The sequence below is a fragment of the Pinus tabuliformis genome, chromosome 3_2 (assembly GCF_031772625.1).
Source record: "Pinus tabuliformis cultivar Carrire ecotype Pingquan chromosome 3_2, CPIR1, whole genome shotgun sequence".
Classification (NCBI taxonomy): domain Eukaryota; kingdom Viridiplantae; phylum Streptophyta; class Pinopsida; order Pinales; family Pinaceae; genus Pinus; species Pinus tabuliformis.
In genome coordinates, this window is record NC_142302.1 from 833,897,969 (window position 1) to 833,923,072 (window position 25,104).

At 37.1% G+C, this 25,104-nt stretch overlaps 1 protein-coding gene and 1 pseudogene across 1 annotated transcript; one reads left to right on the top strand and one right to left on the bottom strand.

Moving 5' to 3' along the window:
- Window positions 1-11,956: 11,956 nt before the first annotated feature.
- Window positions 11,957-13,030, bottom strand: LOC149183254 (uncharacterized). The gene has a single exon (XM_089414893.1). The coding sequence runs from the start codon at window positions 13,028-13,030 to the stop codon at window positions 11,957-11,959; it is 1,074 nt and encodes a 357-aa protein (XP_089271019.1).
- A 9,536-nt stretch (window positions 13,031-22,566) lies between these two features.
- On the top strand, window positions 22,567-23,198 carry LOC149183255 (inositol hexakisphosphate and diphosphoinositol-pentakisphosphate kinase VIP2 pseudogene; annotated as a pseudogene).
- Window positions 23,199-25,104: the final 1,906 nt, after the last annotated feature.

Consider the following 25,104-nt stretch of genomic DNA (forward strand, 5'->3'; position numbering starts at 1 on the left):
CTGCATATACCCGCAGAGATCCTTCTGCTACACTGCGTATCTACGCACCTGCACCTTCTGTTGCGTTGCGTACATATACTGTAGCTCCGCACCTGCGGCTTCTATCACGCCGCGTACCTCTATTGTAGTTCTGCACTTGTGGCTTCTGTCGCGCTGCGTATCTTTATTGTGCCTCTGCACCTAAACCTTCTATCGCGCTGCGTACCCACGCACTGCGCCTTCTTCTTCTATGCGTACCCACGCACTGCGCCTTGTTCTGCTGTGCGTACCCATGCACTGCGCCTTCTTCTGCTGTGCATACCCATGCACTGCGCCTTCCTCTGCTGTGCGTACCCCCGCACTTGCATAGTTAATTACCTGCGAACCTCTGATTAGGGCCAAATTGGCGGTCCACCAGTGTACCACAGATAGTCAGATGCCCAGATCTGATCATCCGCCCGAGAGATCACACTTCATGGATTCACTTTCAACTTCACTTTTATATAGATCAAGATTTTAAACCGATAACCCAATATTTCAGATCTTAAGATATTCAATTTGCAAAAGATACATTAGCCAAGTGATCTCCTTCCCTATTTACAGTCAAGCCCTTATTCACACCATGGAACAAAACCATCAATAACCAATACAAGGGATCCAAACCGGGGCTAAATTTGATCCTATACCACGGGCCAAAACCATAGAATCAAGAACGGCGAGCTAAATACCACGGGCCAAACATAAGAAACCCCACGTGAGCGCGCTTCTCTGCCTTGAAGTGAGTGAATTGGGGGTCCGCACCTCATGAACGGGTAACCTGCGGGTATGTACGCACTTTATCTATGATATTCCTGTGGGTCCGCAGCTTTTGTACGGTGTACCTGCATACCTCTTATTTTCCAACATATTTTGAGAGCCTGAACAGAGCATTGCCACTTAAGAGAGTTGCCATCAAGTACAACACCTGTAACATAGAGCCATACCAAAATCATAATTCCAACATTATTATCCAATCTTGATCCATCTGTATCAAGGAGAAAGTCCCTAATTATCTCATCCTCCAAATCTTCACAATCTGCCTAATATTCTCACAATTTTCTATAAAAATAAGTAACATTAGGCACATAATAAGCAATGATAAACCAATTTCATAAGGACCCATTAATACTACAAATTAACTCTATGATGTGCAAGTAAGGGGGTCAAATACATGTTTTAAGTGCCCATACATAATAAAATGGGCCTAATAAAATAGATAATTTTCGGGCCAATCACCTATTATGATACACATTGTTGGAAATGATCCCACTACTAAGGGGGGTGTAAATCAGTAGCTCTAGGTTTTGTTCAATATTTAACTTTTTTTTATGAAAGACTCCTAGTTTCTAGCAATTCATCATTTAGTCATAGATATAGAATGTAAAATCACTAGATAATCAACACAAAAACACCATGAACAATATCAAGCATGCACATGAGAGAACATAAATGTTTATGGTGGAAAACCGTCTCTAGCGAAAAAACACCCATTTTTGCTACTCCTTAAATCTTCTATTAAGTTCTTAACAAATTTGTACATGGAAGAGCTAGCACACACTAGCTCGAGGACTTAACTTCTATGAATTTTGTGCTAGACAAACCCATTATAAAGACTGCTCTCTCATGACTCTATGAACACCTGTTTTCTAGAAGCCACCATAACCAATAAGCCTTGCCCAACATTGTTGGACTCTACAGAAATTTTCTTCCTATTTTGATTTTCCAGCTAGAAGGCCACCACCTTCTCTACACACTATCCATTATGAAGCGTCGACACCTTCAACACCTCCATGAGAACCACATTCCATAAATTTTCAAACTGGGATCTCAAATATCCGTAACATGAGCAACCTAACAACCTCTCTCTGATATGATATGAAAATATAATGTGATAAATGCACTCGTTAAATCTTCTACATATATACAGTATTCTCTTACAAGAACTGTAGTCGTCTGTCACACTTTACACTCAATACACACCTTCAAACAACTCAATAAATTCAGAGAAGTATATAACAAAATATTCTCATCAATATCAAAACCAATACCATGGAAAAATCCTAAGGTAATACCAACACCAAGTGTAAATACTAGGCAAGCCAAAATACCATGTGCAAATACCATGATAATACCAATACCATGTTAAAATACCTTGCAAGCCAAAATATCACGTGAAAATACCATGGTAATACTAATACTAAGTGTAAATACTAGTAAATCCAAAATACCACATGCAAATACCCCAGTAATACCAATGGCAAGGGTCAACTTAGTCCATAACTCTTCCAACACTCGTACAATTGTCAAAGAAATTGATAAACTCTATAGATAACAAGTCAAGCATCTGCGATATCAATAATTTACACGACCATGTGCACATAATAAACCAAATAAAAAATTCCATAACATCTAACATAAGCCAAGCACACACTCATATGTCATAATCATACATAATCAAGCTGCTACAAAACCATATGTCACACATCCTATTAGGTTGACATCAATTCCAACCATCAACTCATTATGAATGCCAACATTTGTAACTCCCACTGAGCACAATCTCCTCACTTCACTCTTGGTTTCTGCATAACTATAGTTCTTCAAACAATTTTCAATTAGTGGTATTTATTGTTTTCTTGGCAATAGAATTTTCATAGAAATCTCCAACTTTTATGGTCTACCCAGCTTTTTTCTTTAACTAGGATTTCCTCAAACATTTTTCAGTTAGTGGTATTTATTGTTTTCTTGGCAATAGAATTTTCATAGAAATCTCCAACTTTTATGGTCTACCGACCTTTTTTCTTTAACTAGGGTTTTTTAATTCAGGAAAATGAATTTCAGTTTTCATTCACAAGCATGACCTTCTTTCAATCTATGCTTATTTAACATAACATTTCTCTCCAAATATCATGTTTTTTTTTTTTTTTCTTTACCCAACATAACATTTCTCTTCAGTGAAGCTTATCTTTCCACTAGTATAAAAAGTCTCTCTATTTATGTTGTTTCCTAGTGGCAGTCTTTCTCATGAGAATTTTTAGAGAATTGGGAAGCTCTACTATTTGGACTTAACCACTCAACAAATTCTTGGAAGGAAAGGAAGCCCACAATACTCACGTCCTATTTCCCATATCATTTCAAAGGGAAATGAAACATTTATATACTAATGTAAAATTGATTTACATAAGTGAATTTGACTTAGTCTAGGCTCTATAGCCAATATTTCCACTTCAATATTTAAAATTAATTTAGAATAATAAAGTGTACAAAAGGAATTGCACTAGGGGTATCAAAATTCTAATGGAGACAATTCAGATAATCCAGAGGAAAGTAGAGTTTCCATTTATATCAATCCTCCTTTTCATAATGGTAATGGTTAAAATAGCCCATATAGTCAACATTAGTTTTTAAAGTGGGCCCAACAACTTATGAAAGATGTTGATTGATATGAAACAAACAATGTAGGAACATAAAGTGATGCTAGAGAAGAAGAAAAACTCTCCTTATTACAAAATAATTTTACTAAACCCTTAACCTTAAAAGAGGGAATAAAACATCAAAAATGGTAAAAATAAATGATTGATGAATACAATTTAGTGATTAGAAATGGTACTTGGAAATTTGTTGATTGTCCTCCAAATGTCAAACCCATTAAACGAAAATGGTTTTACAAAATAAAGTATGAACTAGATGGAATGATTGAAAACTATAAGGAAAGGCTCATGGTGAAGGGTATAGCACAACAAGAGGGCACTGAAGACTATGGAGAAACATTTGCATGTAGAGTATAATGGAACACAATCCTAATGGTAATTCCTTTGGAAACTCAGAAGGGATGGGAATTACATCAAATGGATGTTAAAATTTCCTTCCTTAATCGATGCTTGAAGGAAGAAGTTATATCACTCAACTTCCTACTTTTGTGCTCAAAGGATAGGAACATAAAGTGTGTAAATTAATCAAGGCCTTATATGGATTGGAACAAGCTCCTTGACTTTCGTATCCTAAAATGGATGATTGTATTAACAAAGCATGATTCCAACGAATTGAATCAGATTGAAGTTTGTATCTGCGTCAATAGGGTCAAAATATGGGGATATTGGTAATGTATGTGGATGACATGATTCTTTCTAGAAGTAATGAATATTTTACTTTGTAGGCGAAATGGGACTTATAGGCTATATTCAAGATGACTGATCTAGGATTACCTCACAACTATCTTGGAGTTGAGGTATTTCAATATTCAAACAACATTTTTATTAGTCAATGTAAATGTGCATCTGAACTTTTGAAAGTATTTGGCATGACATATGGCGAGTCGATTCTCCTCCCAATGGAGAAAAAATTAAAAATTTGAAGAATGTGAGTGGGTATAAAGAACTTATTAAAGGGAATTGATTGGTAGCTTGATTTATTTGACAACCACTTGACCATATTTGTCATATTCAGTCAATATTCTCTCAAGATTCATGCAAGAGCCAAATGAAAAGCAATAGAATGTAGAAAAATGGGTTCTTAGGTATATCCATGGTAGGAAATATTATGGCCTATTATACAAAAAGAATATGAATTTTGTACTTGTTGGATATTCAAATGCATTTTTTTTTCAAATGTTGATGATAGGGCATCAATATTAAGATATTTAAAATATGAGATCAACAATGGTTTCTTGGAGTTGTAAGAAGTATACTACATTGGAAAAATATTCTAAAGAGGAAAAATATATTTCAACATGGTAAGAAGCATGTGATACTATCTAATTACTCAGAGTCTTACAGGACCTCGGAATTCATCACCAAGAAACCACTTCATTGTTGAATGACAGTTAATCAACGATTAAGCTTGCAAAAAATCCATTCTTTAATTTCAAAATGAAGCATGTTGACATGAAATATCAATACATTAGCACTCTCATTGTAAATGGAATCATTAAACCAAGTCCTTCAGAAGATCAAACCACCAACATATTGACAAAATGAATTGGGAAGATCAAATTTACAAAGTTCAAGGAAGAACTTGATATTTATTGTAATGTACCTTTGGATCGAAAGGGGGAATGTCTAATATATGATCAAAAGTACATAATTTAATAGTTTATTATTTAGAGTCATAGATTCTTCCTAGAATTTAACTATTATAATAGATTTGACTTCTAGAAAAGTGTCATTATTTAAGAATCAAATTAGGAAATTTGTTAGGAGATTTGTTAGAATCATATTAAATATAAGTGGACACTTATCACATGAAATAAGTGATCCATAACTAAATTAGTTTTAGGAAATAATATTATTTAAAGCCTATTTTTCTCATCATCCATGATTAATGAGTGATTCATGTAAACACTTGCATCTATTATTATTTTTTTATAATTAATAAAATTGTGTATCTTATGACAATTCTATTATTTTGGAAAGTGCTAAAACGATTGAACAATAGTATAAATTAATTACATATGCATATCTGACATGAGAATGGAAACAAATATTTATCACAATCCATATTGTTGAGAATTTGGAGATAGGGTATTATGTTACATGTTCATCTAATAAAGAAAGGAAAAAAAGTGAAGGCATAGAAATACATGTCTTTACATAACTATTTTTTTCTAGTTGGATAGATTTTAATTATGGAAGGTTCCTATTAATATATATATATATATATATATATTTGACAAAGATGAGAAAACTTTTTATTTAATTCTGTGTTCGGTCGCAGAAAAATAGTCAAGGAATTTTACATTATGTTCGAAGATATGAGATCATCAATGAGAATCACGAGACGAAATTCAAAACTTACAACAAGATTTCAACCATAGTCATACCTAGTACAAACTTAATAATTACTACTACTATGGGTTTGCCAAATCATGCCATATAAAAAAGAGCATTTACATGGAACAAACATAGCTTACATGGGAGGGTCTATTGAAATATTATCTAAGGGTACACCAAGGGCACTACTAGTTTTGCTTCTATTTTCATGTTGATTTCTCGTGTCCTACAGGTGTACAAGTTGGCGGTGAATCCAATTAATATCATCTTCAAGCTAATTGATCATGGCTTTTTTTGTCTGGACTTCGTTAGTCAAGAAGAGAATATGGGTTGACTATTGATAAATCTACTCACGGAGGTCATCAATATCATCCTGCCTATCAATTGGGAGGTGTAGGAAAAGGTTACAAGGACTGATGTTATCAATGACAGAGGAGGGAGAATATTTGTTATCCACTATTCTCTTGTATCTAGGAATTTGAAGTGAACCATTCATGCCTCATGGAGGAGAAGGAGAATGGATAAGGGAGGCTCCTCAAAGAGAAACAGTCAATGAGACACAACACCAGAAGATAAACCTACTAAGCGGGTGAAGGTACCTCTAAAGGACAAGCCCGACTTGAGATAATGAGTATAAAGACAAAGAACCATGTACATTTCACCTTCTGTCCACTTGAGTTGTTTCACTGAGCGCCTAGGGAAAAGGAGTACACATTCGAGTGGAATTAGAAACCTCGACTAATGAAATCAAAACTTCCCAATTTACTATCTCGAGAAAACTTGTTTCCCTTTATTTGTTGGTAAATTATACTAGCATTTTACAAAAATGGAGAAAATCCCAAATTTGTAAAAGAGAAAGGTAATCTCTAACCTGGTCCTACAAGGAGAACAAGGTTTGATCACATATATTGAAAGATTAAAAAACCCACTAGATATAGTGTTCGTCATAAAGACTCCAATATGTATAACTTGAAATCAAATCCGACATCACAAGCATGAGATCATCCACCATTAATTCACATTCAATTTTCGGGAGATCCCACACTTCAAGGAATGACACCATCGTAGAATTCATAAATTTAGCATGTTTTCTCGTCCTCGAGCCTTATAGAAAGAAGGATGCAAAGAGGTAGAGTCGTCTTGATTCTATCAGTTTTGCATGGCTTTAGTAAACTCTCTAATGGCTTTCATTCATATAGGCTGCCACCTCATATGACATGGCATGCATGCTATGCTACTTGTTGAACATAGAATTACGCTCCAAGTGGCCAAGCATTAAGGGCATATGAGGGAGGCCATTACCATTATCCATTTCATAATTTTTTTTCTAATTTTAACCATGATTCTAACAACAGAGGTGGATCTAGGAACATATTTTGTATATGTCATCGAATAAACTTGCAACTGACGGATCCATTAACATCACAATGACCTTCTTCTAGTTGATAGTCATGATTTTCCTCAATATCTTCTTCTTCGATTTGGATATGAAGGATGTGAAAGGAGGACATATGCGAGAATGACTCTATGATGTAATTTATTTTTTGAAGGATAAGGGAGAGGAGGTTATTGTTTCCAAGAGAGCCTAGTCCGAGGTGTTGGATTGTGATGGGGGAATCCCCCATGATGACTATGCAAGAGATGTTGCAATATTTAACCAACTCGAGGCGAAGTAGAAGCCCATACATTTCTGCAAGATTATTCATTTTTTGACCCAACCCCCAAGCAAAATTTACTTCTTGATATCTAACATGATTTTATCTTAAATTTAACCTATGTGAGGATTTTTCAATTCCATGTTTCAATAACTTGTGAGACCCTTATTTTTATTTTTATTTTAACAAAGTTGAAATAGATAAACATTTTTTATCTTACAATTAGAAATTATTGTTATTTTAGCTTATAGTGGATCACCTTCTTATTTTCCATTGAGTTTCTTTTTTCATTTTTTTATTTTTTTGTGATACTATAGTTTATCCTTAAATTTAAATGAATAATATATTTAATATTATCATTATTTTACAAAATGACCTTTTCTTAATTTACGAGTAATTCAACTATAAGTTAAGATTATGTCCTTTTTACTAGACTTTTGAACCATTAAAAAAAATAAAAATAAGTTAAGATTATGTCCTTTTTACTAGACTTTTGAACCATTAAAAAAAATAAAAATCCTAGCTTTAATATTATAACTTTTCTTTTTATAATGGAAGAACTCATTTTTACTAGATAATTTAAATAAAATATATTATCATTAATTTATTTTTAAAAATAATTTATCATCTTTCTGATTGGGGTGTCACTTAATGTTTTTGGTAGGGTAGGTAATTGATCCCACCACCCTCACAAACAGGAGACATGAAATACATTAAAGGCTAGGGTGGGATAGGCACCCCGTGCATGTAATCACATGAAAAATGAAGTTAATATGGCCCTCCACAAGACACTTAGTGGATACAAGGGCACACTTCCCACCTGAGAAATTTTCATTCACCATTGTCTGAAGATTTTGGTGTGTAATCGAGAAACATAGTGGCTTGAACAAGGGGGTAGCCTTCAATTAGTTTGGAAATTGGGGTAGCCTTCCAAAATTGAGAGAGGGCCTCACATTCAATAGTTATAGAGAACATTTCTTCACGAGAAGAGATTTAACTGGTCTCGTCATGAAGCTAAGAGGATTAGGGAGAAAGGAATGAGACCACAAGCTGGAGTATGAGTTGATAGAGGAGCATAGGGGTCTATTAGTTGCCATCACTCCCATACCTTTGACAACAGTAAGTATCCCCTGCATGCATCTTGTGGAGCAGTTCTCCCCTTCGAAATCTCTTAGATTCATTTATCTTGAAGTCACTTTCTTTTACATAGTCTAGCTTGTTAAATTGCTTATATCCTCAGGTATTATAGTGTGAGTCGACTCATTGTTTGAAATAATTTTTTTAATTGGGACCATTGTGGTCATTCTCATTCCTGTCTTGAGTACTCGGGAATCTTATTGAGTGTGGTGGTAGGGCCCCACACGTCTTCTTATTTTCTCTTGGTTGTTATTTTAATTTTGGTCCTAGTTTGGTCAACATAGATGGTATTTATATTCTTGTGTTTTATGAGCCCACCTAGACATAGCGATCGAAAAACGCTGTACCTTCAAACTCTATTTTTTTTACTCGAAGATGAAACACTTATTGGAGGGATCATGATGGAAAGACAGGCTCAGTAGTGTAATGCATTTCTTAACCTTGTGGAGATGAAAAAAGAACAAAGAAATATGAGGTTTTGCGTGGAAATAATGGAGGCTCGTCTACCTCAAATTAATCGCCATATCCACCACATAGCCACCTCATCTAACTCGGGATCTAGTGCGATAAATCTGATACTACTTACCGCTTCTGATTCATAACTACTAGATGTTTCTTGTAAGTCTTTTATGGTATGATGTCTCTGCATATACTTACCCCTTCTGATTCATAACTACTAGATGTTTCTTGTAAGTCTTTTATGGTATGATGTCTCTGCATATACTTTAGTTATGTTGCAAGTGCTTCATTTTCGGTAGTTTTAGACTTGCATGTAGATGGTAAAAAGTGTCTGCACAATGGGCACAATGAAATCATATGCTAAGAGTGGATGACAGTTGTTGGCTTAACTGTGTACTGAAAACTTTGTTTAGGTGAGGTAATACAATCTTAACTTAAAAATACTATATCATCAAATGTAAAGTGTAAGTGGTTTTGTTCAATAACATATATGTTTCGAAATATTAATTTTTAAGAATTAAAAGATTATTATTATAATATAAATTAAATATGATTACAATATCTTCTATAAACATAAGGTTAAGAAAATAATATGATCAATATGAATAATGTATATTCCAACGAGAGAAACTGTTTAATGAGATCTTTAATTTTATTTTAAGAGCCCAAAGCAAAGAAAAGCTTCCGTGGAAGCATTTCAGAACAAATATGCAACGTATTAACTAAAAAGTAATCACCTGTCCACACTTTTCGAGCTAGCCTCATTTGATATCCAGGAATGATTATTTGTGCCTATATTTTATTGAAATCCTAATATACGAGCACCAAAGAAAATGCTAGCAAGATCAAAATATATATTTGTGAGAGGTTTTTGGGTTTTAGAAGGGATTCAAATAAGCCGTGTACAAATGTAACGTTAGTGAATACAGATAAAATTGTAGACACTCAAAATATATTCTCTTGTATTGTTGAATGAGGAAATTACACATATTTATACAATCAATAGTCTTAAAATAGGAATGCTATCTTAGACGTACAGTAGTGTGGTTGAGAGATTCTCTCAACCACACACTAAACTAGGAGAAACTATATTCTGGCTTATTCCTATTATGTAGGAACAAACTCCTCAAATAGAAAAAATACAACCATAGACATGTAGGAATTAATTATTTCCAACTCCCCCCCTTAATGACTACTTGTCATGATAGTCAAATCCACCACCATCAGGCGAATTCCATGTACAAAAACTCCAAAAAACACAATCTGCCGCCCTCGGACAGATCCACAACTTCTCCGATCCCACGGATCCCCTTGAAGGTGAATTGGCGCGATCCTGAATGAAAAACCCGCACCCATTGGCGCGATTAATGGCCTAACAGACACGCCAATTGGCCTTCCTGGCGCCGCTGTCAGTGGGAAAAACGTGCCAATCCCCTTCTACTCAGAAAAAATCATCTGAGTCCGAGCCAGGTGTTCTGCAGTCCGCCTGCTCAATTGAGCACAAAGCTCTCGTGTACACACAGCCACAAAGGCACGCTGACTCAAATCAGCCAGAGCTCAACACAACCACGAAGGCACGCTCACTCAAATCAGCCAGAGCTCAACACAGCCACGAAGGCTAGCTTGTCAAACAACGTGTTGACATGCACAATTCCAGCCACAAAGGCACCTCAAGCCACATAGGTGATTCAGCCACAAAGGCAAACTGGCCACAAAGGCACTTCAGTCACAAAGACTATATAGATGGTTTCTGGCTCACCACCAACCATCACTTTACAGTGACAAAAGATGGTTTCAGGCTGACCATAAACCATTACAAAGTGGTTTTAAGATCACCACGAACTTTCAGATGCCCTTAAAAATCTTACATCTCATTCCACATTTTGGAGTTTCTTGGTACATACAATGACTATTACAATAACATGCTAGGGAGTCTATTCCACAAGCCACACTAACTCAAACAAAAATTTACTTTGTTGTCCACCATAAATGTTGTTGCTGCTCCTTTATCCCATCTTTTCATAGTTCACATCTTGGGCATCTTTGTGAAATAAAAACTTGGAACTCCATGCTTAACCTGTCATTCGTTAGAGTCGCGAATTCTAACAAAATAACTTTACCTACATTGAGTTAGCTAGGCTCAATAAGGCTCAATAACTTTAAACATGATCCCAAGAAACTAAATAAAGCATAAATTCTTCAGGTTTAATTTCTCTATCTCTACCCATGGATGATTATTTTCCAAACATGCCATTTTTCACCAATGATTCCTATGAGGGGTCTACGGATAAAGAACCAGATTGACGACTTTTCACCTGGACTCAATGCAGTGCATTCAAACATTGATGATCCAGACATAGGCACACAGCCAACTCTCTCTCGTCTGCCAATTCACGTCGCATAAATCCAGCAGCTCTTCAAACAACGCTCTCTGTCCAGTTCAGACGGTCCACGCCCTTCGACAGACTCCAAGCGACCTCACCAGAATCGTGTCAACGAGTATGCAGTGCTCCACAACAGGCACCTCTCTCGGCTTACTTTCTCCACTCTCCATTTTGTAGTTCGCCATGAACAACTTCCACCGTGGCCTTATAAGCAGCACTCACATTAGTCGTCGCTTCCTGGGCCTTCAACAGCACCTGATACTCCTTCCCCTGAATAGGCTCTCCCAGCTGGAAGACAAAATTTTCTCCACAACAACAGCACCTTCAACACCAGCGTTATCTGCAATCAATTTTTGCTGGAGACAAGAGTGCCTTTTGTACAATATTAGCGCCGAGGCGTTCCTCTGGATCATCAATAGATTCTTGTGGCGTTCCTATGATACCACAGCTGGGAGGCACACCATAAATCCACCAAGTCTAGGGTCGATCTACGGATACAAGCACTGCCACGATAGACTCAACGATTTCGCAGATATCAATGCATTTTCGTCGAGTATCCCCACGCCAAGAACGTCTGTTGGGGAGTTTCAAGAACGTGGGGGAGCTCGATCCTGTCCAAGACCTGCACGCAGTATCCCCACGAAACGGAAACAGTCCATTTTCGGCTCCTGTCGTAGCACATGCTTTGCTGGAGAATCCGGTCGGGATCGACCCGGGTGGCCTCCATCAGATGCCTCAGCGTGTCTACATGGGTCATGTGGGGGAATACGGATGCAACGTTGTCGAGATGGTGGAGAGTGACCAGGGGCACTATTGGGTGAGCCGTGAGAAGCCCGAATAGATTTCCATGAATATCGAACTGATGAAATCCGGGCTCTTTGGTTAGGGGCACCCCAAGCTCGGCCAAACAGGCCTGCACGCGCTGATCGCTGCCATACAAATAGGGGTAGCGATGTAAGCACTGGTCCTGGGTTTGTGCGAGGGCTCTGGCCAACGGATAACTGATGGCAAATCCTCCCCCACCATACGCCATGCTATAAGAATGTATCGCATTCTGATCAGTCGATTCGGAGTTGCTGCCGATGTAGTAGTACTGATTGTGATCATATTTGGCGAGCACTCGCACCAGATTCTGCGGTACAAAAAATGTATCATCGTCCCCCATCACAAACCACCTGACATCGGGGAGCCCGAGTCTGAAAGTCTCTGAAACAATTCGAGAAATCCGAATAGCAGAGCGAATTCTTTGGGGATGAGTGTACTTAAACCGGGAGGTATCCTCCGAGATTCTAATGGGCAACTTAGGATTTCCTGTTTCGTTTACAGGCCGATCCAACCAAACGAATCCCCGGGTCCGCCCGGGCTGCCACCATAGATCGATGTAGGGTTTTCTCTGCTGCCATTTCTGAGCCGAAGCTGCAATGCCAAAAACAATATGCTGCAAATTCGTAGCACTGGTTTCTTCTGAATTAATTTTTACCCGGGCGTTGCGCACTTTGACCAGAAATGCTAAGCAATCAGAAGATTGCCAATAGGGATGAGATGAGAAGACGAGAAAAGAGACATAGAAAAGCGAACAACAGAGAATAAGGACGCTTCTCCCCGACATTTTCACCAGCATATTCGATCGCTTGTTCCTTCAGAATCGACAACGAAACCCTTGAATTCGAACGCTTGATCGTCATCGGCCTCTACGCTCTTCTGCCTTTCACTCGGTCGCAAGTTCGAATCCAGCGGCTCGTCATCATCGTACACTGCCGGTTCTTGAGAAGAGTTTTGACGAGGATCTCTAAAGCTTGCGATGCGCAAACTCAAAAACTAAAAACAAATACCTCTCAATCCGGAGAGATTGTTTGCTGCAAACAATGAGATCTCAGCCTCAACGCACAGGTCGAGCAGACTCAGATCTGATGATAATAAACCCACCAAATACGTCCTCACACCAAAACACAATTCATTGCGGACTTAAGATTGCCAGCCTTATAGCCAGTGCGCACTACTCGATGTCGATAGACAATATGAACACCTTTCTATTGCCATTTTTGAACTTCTGCCGCAATCAGAAATTGCACCTCCACGTCGTCCGAATCATCAAGAACTTGCACAAGCATATGGTCTTTTGGCCAATCCAGATTACAGACTGCAGCAATAGATTGTTGATAAACCTCTCTTTCATTGCACATCGGCATCTGGACAGCAATTGCATTCCTGGTGATGGAAATTATTCCTCCTGCCATCATATGCAGTCTTCCATCCAATCCACTGACAGATCGAACCACCACACAAGTGACCACTCAGCCTACGCTCTGCAGTCCGTCGGCTCGGCTGCCCTGATCAACCGATCTGCTGCCACACTGCTCGGATCTCACTCTCCTATTGGCAGACACACCAAGGCTGCCGATCTTGGAGGTTCTACCAGTATCAACACCACGACCTGCAGCAATCGAAGGCACCAGGCACCTGCAGGGATCTTGCTCTCTTACAGTGCACCACCGACCACACTCCTTGCAGCGCTAACACACATAGTGAGAGAGCACTTGAAAAGATCACAAAAAAAATAATTGATGGACAAACAACATATATTAAACTCTTTATTTTCCCTCAGCCCAGGAGGGGCCAAGCCCAGGAATGGTCAGGCCCTCACAGGCTTTGATACCAAGATAAAATTGTAGACACTCAAAATATATTCTCTTGTATTGTTGAATGAGGAAATTGCACATATTTATACAATTAATAGTCTTAAGATAGGAATGCTATCTTAGACGTACAGTAGTGTGGTTGAGAGATTCTCTCAACCACACACTAAACTAGGAGAAACTATATTCTGGCTTATTCCTATTATGTAGTAACAAACTCCTCAAATAGAAAAAATACAACCATAGACAAATAGGAATTAATTATTTCCAACTAATACGATTGGCTGATTCGTACTTTTCATCATTAATGGAAGTCATAATTTCTCATTATCTCTGCCTTGCCATCATCTTCACCTGCTGCCCCTTTGTTTGTTGACTGGGTGGGCATGTTGGAACATGATTGTCGCATTGAGGTCCGGGAGATTCTCCCGATGCCCTGGCTTCAAAGGAGGAAGGATTAGGCTTTGGTGGTGGTGGTGGTTTTGGAACATGGCTGTTGGGTTGGCCACCTTGAACATTAACGCCTTTATCCGTAATCATCTGTCTTTGCCTGAGTGTGGCGGAGACTCCGTTAAACAACAATGTCGTCACGAAGTTGACAGCAATAGCTATAAAAACAGACGCAGGGACTTTCATTTTGATCGGCAATGGCAATGGTATTATTAGCATAGGAGGAGTGACAAATTTTATGCCCTAAATAGGTTATCAGTGGATTGTCAGGTGGTTAATGATGGTGGACTATTTCTAAATATTGGAGAAGGAAAGCTATTGCCGAAACCCTGTCTGGCTAATTTGCACTTGCAGATGAAATATGCGACACACACATACAATACTGAAAGCGAGGCATCGTCTATAAATACATGATAGAGAAGTGTAAGAACGGAGGCCCATCCGAATTTTTAGATCTGAAATGGCGAATAAATCTGAAGAATGAATTAAATTCAAATTAATTGTATTATGGATCCTGGAAAGAGTCTTCGTTCGTAGAGCACACGGAACATATATAGATGTATTTCCTAGAAATCGCCGTGGCTAAAGGGATTTCGCGTTTAAACTCGTGATTTTAATTTTGGACTGTCTGACTCAACTTTGTTAATCGTAAACCGAGAAAGACTCTTTGAATCTTCATGTTATTGAATTGACTATAGGCAGGACCTTCAGGAATGGGAACGCCTGACCGTCCCTGGTATGTCTGACTGAAGATCTCTTCTAGGTAAACCAAGGATTTCATAGTGTCCTTCTGGAAGTCTATGTCTCTAGGTGGTTCTCCATTGTTTTGAGTGAACAACCGTTTAAAATGGGGATGGGATATAGATTTGATCCTAGGTCTGTTCAGGAAAACTCTCACCAGTTACCGATTATCCTAGATTTAAAAAAAAAAATAGAGATAAGATATAATCCAGCAAAGATACATTTTGGGTAGTTAAAAATACTTTTTTTTTCCACGGGGGAATTGAAAGCTTCTTAAATTAAATCGGAGATGAATATAAAAACAAATAAAGTACTTTAAATGAAAAGACAGATTTTCTTTAGAACTCTACCTAATTTAGTGATTAATATATTATTTAAATTTTAAAATATATATTCGAATAAGTAATCTTAACTGTGAACATATAGACATATATATAGTACATTTGTCTCTCGTTATTCATATTAATTATATATTTTTTATTATATAATATTATTATAATTATATTAAAAGGTATAATGTATAATACATTTGTCTCTCATTATTCATATTAATTATATATATTTTTTATGATATAATATTATTATAATTATATTAAAAAATATAATATCTATAGATATATAGATGAATAAATAATACTTCTCATATTAATTATATTTGTTTATATTATATAATATTATTAAAAATATCATAAAAAAATATAATATTATGAAAATAGTTATAAATAAAAACAATTAAAAATAGTTAGAAATATGTCGGAGATATTAAAAAATAACATTCTCCTGTTTTTTTTCTTTAATAAATGTTTTCAAAGTAGAGAAGGAAGTTTAACCTAGAAGTTATGTACGTATTTTATTTGATGGAGTAAGATGCATTATATTTTTATTTTTATAGGATATGCAAATGTGAAAATGAAAGTATTTACAATATTGTTTTTATAGATATAGTATATAATAATGTTATAAATTTGATGTTTTTATTTTCCATATGTTTAATATTATTGTTAAATTTTACAAGTAATATATAGTTAATGTTTAACTTATTTTGACATATTTTATGTTTTTTTATAATATGTATATATATGAGTTATTTTAGGTTTAATTAATGAATAATGTAAATATGTCCAATGAATGATTTTTTTGTATAGGAATTAGTATTAGAAGTAAGGAGAATTTTTTTAAATAATTTTTTATTTTATTAAAATCTTATTGAGACGTTTTATTTGTCATTTTAGTTTCTTATATAAAATATAAAAAATAATTTATTCATATCTCAAAAATATTTTAATAATAATTAGTTTGGTAATGGAAAATACACTGACGAAGAAGTATCTTAATATTGATTATATTCAAATATGTCATAAAATGTTGAGTGTCATATCCATATTGTAAGGATCTGCGGTTTGTGCGATTGGCAGGGCGACTCTACCGTGCGAAGGACTTGTGAAAAATGCGAAGTGAAAGCTTCGGATGAGTTTATATATGCGATGGGCGAGCGTTGAGGGGGCGGTCCCATGAGTTGGGCGGGCCGACCCACCTCTTGGGCGAGACATCGCAAGTAAACGAGTCGGCTTGGGCGTTGGGCGTAGGTCGGTCGGGTGACACAACCCGCCACCCGCCCGTATATATTGATGGACGATTTGTGGAGGCAAACCATCATTCGACCATTCAGACAACGAGCTGAGGATAGAGTGCGAGTTAGGAGTAGGTTGAGAAGTGCGAAGGGCCCAGGGAGATGTGCCCGCATTTCGGGCAAACTCGTGCAAAAAAATCATGCAGGAAACTTGTGCAGAAAACTCGGGTGAAGTCATTCGGGCGAACCGGGTGAGGTCACCAGGTGACCCGAGTGAAGTCGTTCGGGCGAGTTGGGTGAGGTCGTCAGGTGACCCAGGTGAAGTCATTCAGGCAAGCTGGGTGAGGTCGTCGGGTGACGCGGGTGAAGTTGTTCGGGCGAGCTGGGTGAGGTTGTCGGGTGACCCGGGTGAAGTCGTTCGTGCGATCCGGGTGAGGTCATTGGGCGACCCTAGTGAACGAGTTCAAGTGAAGGCATTCAGGCGGACTCGGGTGAGTTGTACGAAGGCACGGGTGGACGTGCAGACGGGCGGCCTGGCGAGGACGCGCCATGCACGCCGAATTGAAGAATCATGCAGACGGGCGACCCGGGTAGGGTGCGCCGTGCATGACAAAACAGTGGAAACAGTGAAGTGTTGAAGTTGTGACTCATGCGGAGGCGCCCGTGTGTGGTGACTTGGTTACGACGAGGTGCGCCCAAGTTGGGAAAACAACACGATCGTGGGAGGAGGTGAACGAAGGGTTGGTGAGTCGTGCAGCGACCATGCAGAGGCGCTGACAAGCTGGGCAACCAAGTTTGTCGAAAGTTGGAAATTTGGCTAAGTGTAAATTTGGGGTTTCCCAAGATTTAGCTTATATTTGTAAAAATGGAAAATTATATATACTGATATCGAGCAGACTCATATTGCAGGAAGTTGCCCTTCCCTTTATACTGTTGTGCAATTGTATATGTGTTAATTGCAGTTGATGATGAATATGTATGGGTTTTCATCTGTATAAAAGACAAAGATAATACTTGGTAATGAAAATAAACTAAGTATGGAATGTTAGGCGTAGTCTACAATCGTAAGTATTGGTGAAAAGAAAACGGTTGGTAGTGTCGCACCTCACTATAGTGTGTTTGGAAGAGTACCACCAGTGTAGGGGCGTGACACATATGATATTAGAATAAGATCACACTAAATAGGGATGATGTAAAATTGTGTAGCATCCCATTATACCAAATTAGACAATTTTATAATTTGATTGTAACTAAAACATAATACAGCATTACAAACTTGATCACATTAGGATATCAACACATGAAGACTTCAATATTACTACATTTTGTATCACAATCATTATAATATTCTTCTAGCCATATTGTTTTTGCGAGCACACACATACTCATTGGGATGGGGGAGATTTAAGGCTTAAAAATTACAGAGTTTTACACTACCTAATGCCGCCTTTTACCCTCCTCTTTACCAATTTTGAACTCTCTACTCCATATCATCGCAAGCTTTTGGTGTAACAATAGATGAATATGCCCAAATTAATAATCTCCTTAAATGTTATAAGGTGACTCTTTAATAATGTCAAAATTCCTTCATTCAAGTGCATTCTAAAGTTTAATTGTTATCTATAAATGTTTCTAATGATAGTTATGTAGGTCCGACACCTTCCATGGGTCCCTGCAAGCAAAGGAAAAGGAGCATGTATGTTGTTTCTATGTGAAGACAACCACGTGGGTTTGTGAAAGATGGATACCTTTACACTCTGTCAAAGTCATTGATGGATTTAGGTTACAGTGGGTGCACATTGTTGAACTTTCAGTTTGGAATTCGCCTGATATTTGGGGGCTCCAACTTCCAATTCCCTCTGCAAGAAGATCTGCAGTTTTCCAGGATTGGAAAATGAGCACAACCACACTTGTCTCTTCATGGATTCTTCATGGATTATTGTGTTTTGTATGCTTTTTGTTTCATAATTGCTCTAGCTAGTTTTAGCTTGGCAATGTATTTTAACTATTATAATAGTCTAGCTATGGCTCGGGTCAAAGCGAACAATGCTGTAACTATTTATTTTACCCAGCGCTTGGGATTGCACCATAAGGTCACTAGAATTTGTTATACATTTGTGTTATGTAAAAGATAGGGTAATTTAAATATTAAGGATATGTAAGGTTTTATGTGTCATCACTTGTGTTTATAATAATATTTGTGATTTAACCTTTTCAGAAGGAAATAAGCTAGTTGATGGGCTTGCCAACTCAATCATTGTCCGCTTCTCTTATTTATTGTTTGATCTAGGATATAGATATGTTCGTGCATTATTTAATATGGATGGTGTGGTGTGCTAATCGACCTTAAAGCTTTCATATATCAGTGGTTTTTTGCTCACAGAATGTAGTATTTGATATTTTATTTCATGGGATCAGATTTTTATCATATGCCTGAGTGGAGTGCATCTCGATCTATAGAATGCAAGGATTAAAACCGTGGTATATCACTTCCTTTAAGCATTTATTCATGAATCGATTTTAGCAAACCTGAAATAAATAATAGTTTGACAATGAAATGTCGATTAATCTATTTTATGTAAGTTTGTTATGAATGGCTTATTGTGTATGAATGATTTGAAGAGGGATGTGATCCTGGAGTAGTAATCTGGAGCTTTTATTGGGGGAATTAATGAACTATTTGTTGAACCGTTGTAACTACAAGGTATGTGTGTAAGAATACTTTGAGATTGATCTATTTCTCTTCTGAAAACTCGGAAACAAAGTATATTTTTCAAGAGCGTGCTTATCTATTAGATTTTATTTTATTTTAATATTTATGTTGAGATGAATGATATCTCGATATAGATATATATGTGTTGCCTTATTTTCTGCAAATTTAAACATGTGGATCATCACATACAAATTGGTTGAAAATGAGCATAACTTCGATGATAATGTCATGTAGGTTTTATTTAAAACTTTAACAAGATATATTTTAAACTCTTGTGATTGCAAGGGTCTTATAAAATGGTTCCTTTTGGTGGCATTGTTTTTTATTTCATATTTGTGTCTTAACATATTTTTTTTAGAGTGTGTATGCTCATTGGACCTGGTATTGATTTGATCTTTATGTTAAAAGTGCATGTACAAGGCACATAAGATGAAAAATTAACTTTAAATATGAGTGATTATATTTCCTTTTTTTGTGTAACAACTTGTATTAATAGCTAACAAAGTATTGTCATTTAGAATTAGTGGTGATGTATATCTAAAATTCTCTCTTTTATGAGTACATTTGCATTATCATAGTGTGAATGAAAAATAGGACTGTGTAAGGATTTTAAGTTGGATTTATTTTCCTTCAAGATTTTTTCAACAAGTTTTTTACATTTCCTTAAGAAAATGAATTTGTTTAAGTTTTTATTCCTCGTTTGATGGTCTGATGAGAGTTATAACTCCTTATCACCTAGAAAACTAGGACATGCTTTGCCACGAAGTTTCAGCTCAGTAGGGAGCTAGGAGTACGATCTTGTCTTACTCTCTTGCTTTTAAAGTGTGGAGATAATTATGGTTTATGATGCAGGAGCATCCTGACACCTCAATGAAAGAAAATTAAAGGAAGAAGACACATGGACGATCACGTGGACAGCCAGGCCAACCACAACTGAATTCTGTTCAAGGAACTTTTGTACCTCGGGCGTCTGATGCAGGAGCATCCTGACACCTCAATGAAAGAAAATTAAAGGAAGAAGACACGTTGACGATCACGTGGACAGCCAGGCCAACCACAACTGAATTCTGTTCAAGGAACTAAATTTAGTTAAAAAATTAGTTATAACTGAATGTATGTATAAAGAACTGAACGATTCCTGAGTGAATCAAGAAGAGGAAAAAACCAAAAATCCTGTGTGAGAGAGAAAGTAAAATGTAGTCGCTGGAGAGTTTTGATTAAGGCTGAAATGCCTTAAGACTGTAATTTTAAGTTTGTGCATAATACAAATGCGTTTGTGAATTTATGTCTTTGTGTATTTCTGTTTGAATCGTTTTCTGGTTTTCTTTTCTGTTGAAAATGGAAGTGTGAATGCCCCATGGACAGCGCTACAGAGATTGCAATCGACCGACGATGTGGAAAGCGAATTATGAAACCTTTTGTGGAAAAACCAGTTCATGGAGATGATCACAGTGTTATGATTTAGTACCCAAGCTCTGTTGGCGGAGGAATGAAAGAGTTATTTCGGAAGGTTGGAAATTGTTCGAGTGAGTTTCATCCAGATGTTAGAACAGTATGAAGAGAAGGGTCATACATATATGAGAAATTCATGCCCACTGGGGGAACAGATGTCAAGGTTTATACAGTTGGGCCTGACTATGCTCATGCAGAGGCCAGAAAGTCTCCCGTTGTTGACGATGTTGTTATGAGGAGCCCTGATGGGAAAGAGGTGAGGTATCCAGTTCTATTGACACCGACAGAAAAGCAAATGGCAAGAGAAGTTTGCATCGGCTTTGGTCAAGCGGTATGTGGATTTGACCTTCTACGTTGCCAAGGAAGATCTTACGTTTGTGACGTAAATGGATGGAGCTTTGTAAAGAATTCTTATAGTATTATGATGCTGCGGCATGTGTCTTGCGCAAGATGTTGAAGGAAGAGCGGCAGCAAGAATCCGCAGCTGATCAGCAGCTGAAGAATATGAATGACTCGTTAGCCAATAAGGGAAATTGAGGCTGTGAGGAGTTCCTGGAAGGCTTCGTGGGCCCATAACCCACAGGTCCCAGGATCGAGCGCGTAAAAATACTGAAAATGAAGATCACCCAGTCTTCGTTTTCATCAAGTGGTATCAGAGCGGGAAAGATTTCCTGCGGAGAGGAAGAAAGAAGGTACGAAGGAAACAAGAGGTACAATTTTTAATTTTTAATTTATTTTGTGAAGGTGAGGAGATTGCAGCAAACCTAGAGCAGGGGTGCTCAATTGGTTCGAGAGGAGAGAACCACGGAGATGCCGAGAGGACTAAGCTCAGGAGCGAAGCTTGGTAGGGCATATGGTAGCAGGGAGGACTTACGATTGCAGAGGTTTGGTTGCAGCTCACAGAAGGCAGTTCCACCGAAGAAGAGAAACAGTAGGTAGAATTGCGAAGGGAACGCATATGACCAGGAGATCATAATTTTGTACCTCGGGAGCATATGACCAGGAGGTCATAATTTTTGTACCTCGGGAGCATATGACCAGGAGGTCATAATTTTTGTACCTCGGGAGTCTGATGCAGGAGCATCCTGACACCTCAATGAAAGAAAATTAAAGGAAGAAAACACGTGGACAATCACGTGGACAGCCAGGCCAACCACAACTGAATTCTGTTCAAGGAACTTTTGTACCTCGGGAGTCTGATGCAGGAGCATCCTGACACCTCAACGAAAGAAAATTAAAGGAAGAAGACACGTGGACGATCACGTGGACAGCCAGGCCAACCACAACTGAATTCTATTCAAGGAACTAAATTTAGTTAAAAAATTAGTTATAACTGAATGTATGTATAAAGAACTGAACGATTCCTGAGTGAATCAAGAAGAGGAAAAAACCGAAAATCCTGTGTGAGAGAGAAAGCAAAATGTAGTCGCTGGAGAGTTTTGATTAAGGCTGAAATGCCTTAAGACTGTAATTTTAAGTTTGTGCATAATACAAATGCGTTTGTGAATTTATGTCTTTGTGTATTTCTGTTTGAATCGTTTTCTGGTTTTCTTTTCTGTTGAAAATGGAAGTGTGAATGCCCCATGGACAGCGCTACAGAGATTGCAATCGACCGACGATGTGGAAAGCGAATTATGAAGCCTTTTGTGGAAAAACCAGTTCATGGAGATGATCACAGTGTTATGATTTACTACCCAAGCTCTGCTGGCGGAGGAATGAAAGAGTTATTTCGGAAGGTTGGAAATCGTTCGAGTGAGTTTCATCCAGATGTTAGAACAGTACGAAGAGAAGGGTCATACATATATGAAGAATTCATGCCCACTGGGGGAACAGATGTCAAGGTTTATACAGTTGGGCCTGACTATGCTCATGCAGAGGCCAGAAAGTCTCCCGTTGTTGACGGTGTTGTTATGAGGAGCCCTGATGGGAAAGAGGTGAGGTATCCAGTTCTATTGACACCGACAGAAAAGCAAATGGCAAGAGAAGTTTGCATCGGCTTTGGTCAAGCGGTATGTGGATTTGACCTTCTACGTTGCCAAGGAAGATCTTACGTTTGTGACGTAAATGGATGGAGCTTTGTAAAGAATTCTTATAGTATTATGATGTTGCGGCATGTGTCTTGCGCAAGATGTTGAAGGAAGAGCGGCAGCAAGAATCCGCAGCTGATCAACAGCTGAATAATATGAACGACTCGTTAGCCAATAAGGGAAATTGAGGCTGTGAGGAGTTCCTGGAAGGCTTCGTGGGCCCATAACCCACAGGTCCCAGGATCGAGCGCGTAAAAATACTGAAAATGAAGATCACCCAGTCTTCGTTTTCATCAGTTTATGAATCCCTTATCCTATAGACAACTCAGATAGACTTCACAAAAAGTTGCTCGGCCATTTAGGAGCCAGAGCTTAGAAATTCCTGTGACAAGTAGTTAGGATTTGTTTTTAATAAATTCCATTAAGAGTTCAACATTAGAATATAGTTCAAGGGGGTGATATGTTTTCTTATAGGAATCTGAAAGTGTTGGAAGATAATTTGTAGAGCAAGACAGACGTAAGTTTTGCAAGCACTTGAGGTCTCCTTCTAGCACATATTGTGTTGTGCCTCAAAGCTTACGATACCCAATATTGCCATGATTGTGTTGGACTATTAATATAGCATAGACTAAACTCAACAATCTCATCAACATCCACCTATTCATCTTATCACATCAACTCAAATTAATATTCATATAAATATCATTTCAGTTAAGAAATTTTTTTGGTCTTTCTTCTTCAAGAAATATTTAACTCTTTTTTTCTTAGGGGCAATGCTATAATATAAGTTAGTTAATGAAAATTCCAATGAATCAAACATAAAATTGTGTAATCCGATACATATCTAAGGACCATTTCATCTTCCAAGTCTATTCCAAATTAAGGATTTATTTGTCCTTTTTAGCGTCGAGTATAATTTTCTTTTTTTTGGAATTTGATGTTTTCACTTTTTATTTTGCTTTGACTAGTTAACACTTAATTAATTTTTCGTAAAATTGATATTTTCTAAATCTTTTGCAACATTATTTTTTCAAGTCTCTTCAAAACCAAAATTCCCTTATCACTATCATTTTTTTTCAAATGATAGTATCACATTATTTTACTTGTTTTGTTATTACAGTGACTAATTTTCTCTTATCCATAATCTACTTTGATATTCTATCCCAGCTTACCAACACTTTGTTACCTTTTACAATAATTTTTAAGCAAATAACTCTTTGTTATCACACAATTACCTATTTTCTCATCTTTTTTCTCATGGAAAATCGCCTTTACAATACTCTCTTCCAAGGTAACTTATTATACTTAAAAATGTATACCATCTCAACATGGAGCATACTACTAGTTCGATGGTTGCAAACCCTTTTTATATGGTTTCATGTACTTTAATATTGTCCAATGAATCTCGAGAGTATACATTCACAACATGATTTAGAGATAATTTGTACATAAAATACTATATTTTCTCTTTTGATAATTTTAATTCTTAAAATAATTTCTAGATATGTATTCTAACAACACCCATGGATATATTCTCTTCGCACCCATATATTATGTCTCATAGATATTTACTATTCTCATTTATCCATAAATAATTGTGCTATTAGAAAAACTACATACCTTCTTGGCTATCCTTGAATATCAATATATCCATGCATTTTGGACAATTAATTCTTACACATTCATTGTTTCCTTTTTCCTTTTTTTTGTTACTCGAGTTTTCCCCTTAGTACTCGATGTTTTAAAATTCATTACCATGTAAGGAGTTAAAATGATGATCTTTATGCTTAACATAATGTACTCAATGAGTACCTATTCCATACAGGTTCTACACTTTGTACAACATTCTCTATTTATGCGATAGGTTATAATGTTAAATGGGAAACTAGTTCAACATACTTGTTTGACTTTTTGACAATATCACAAAAAATTCTTTTGTCAACAATTCGATGCTATAAAGACCTATGTTTTATCTAGGAAAAATATAATTAACACAAATTCCTATGTAATACTTACTCCATGTTATTCATGTTTTACATTCCGTACTTATCTCTTTAATTCCTACTAGCCATTGAATATCATCCTTTATCTACG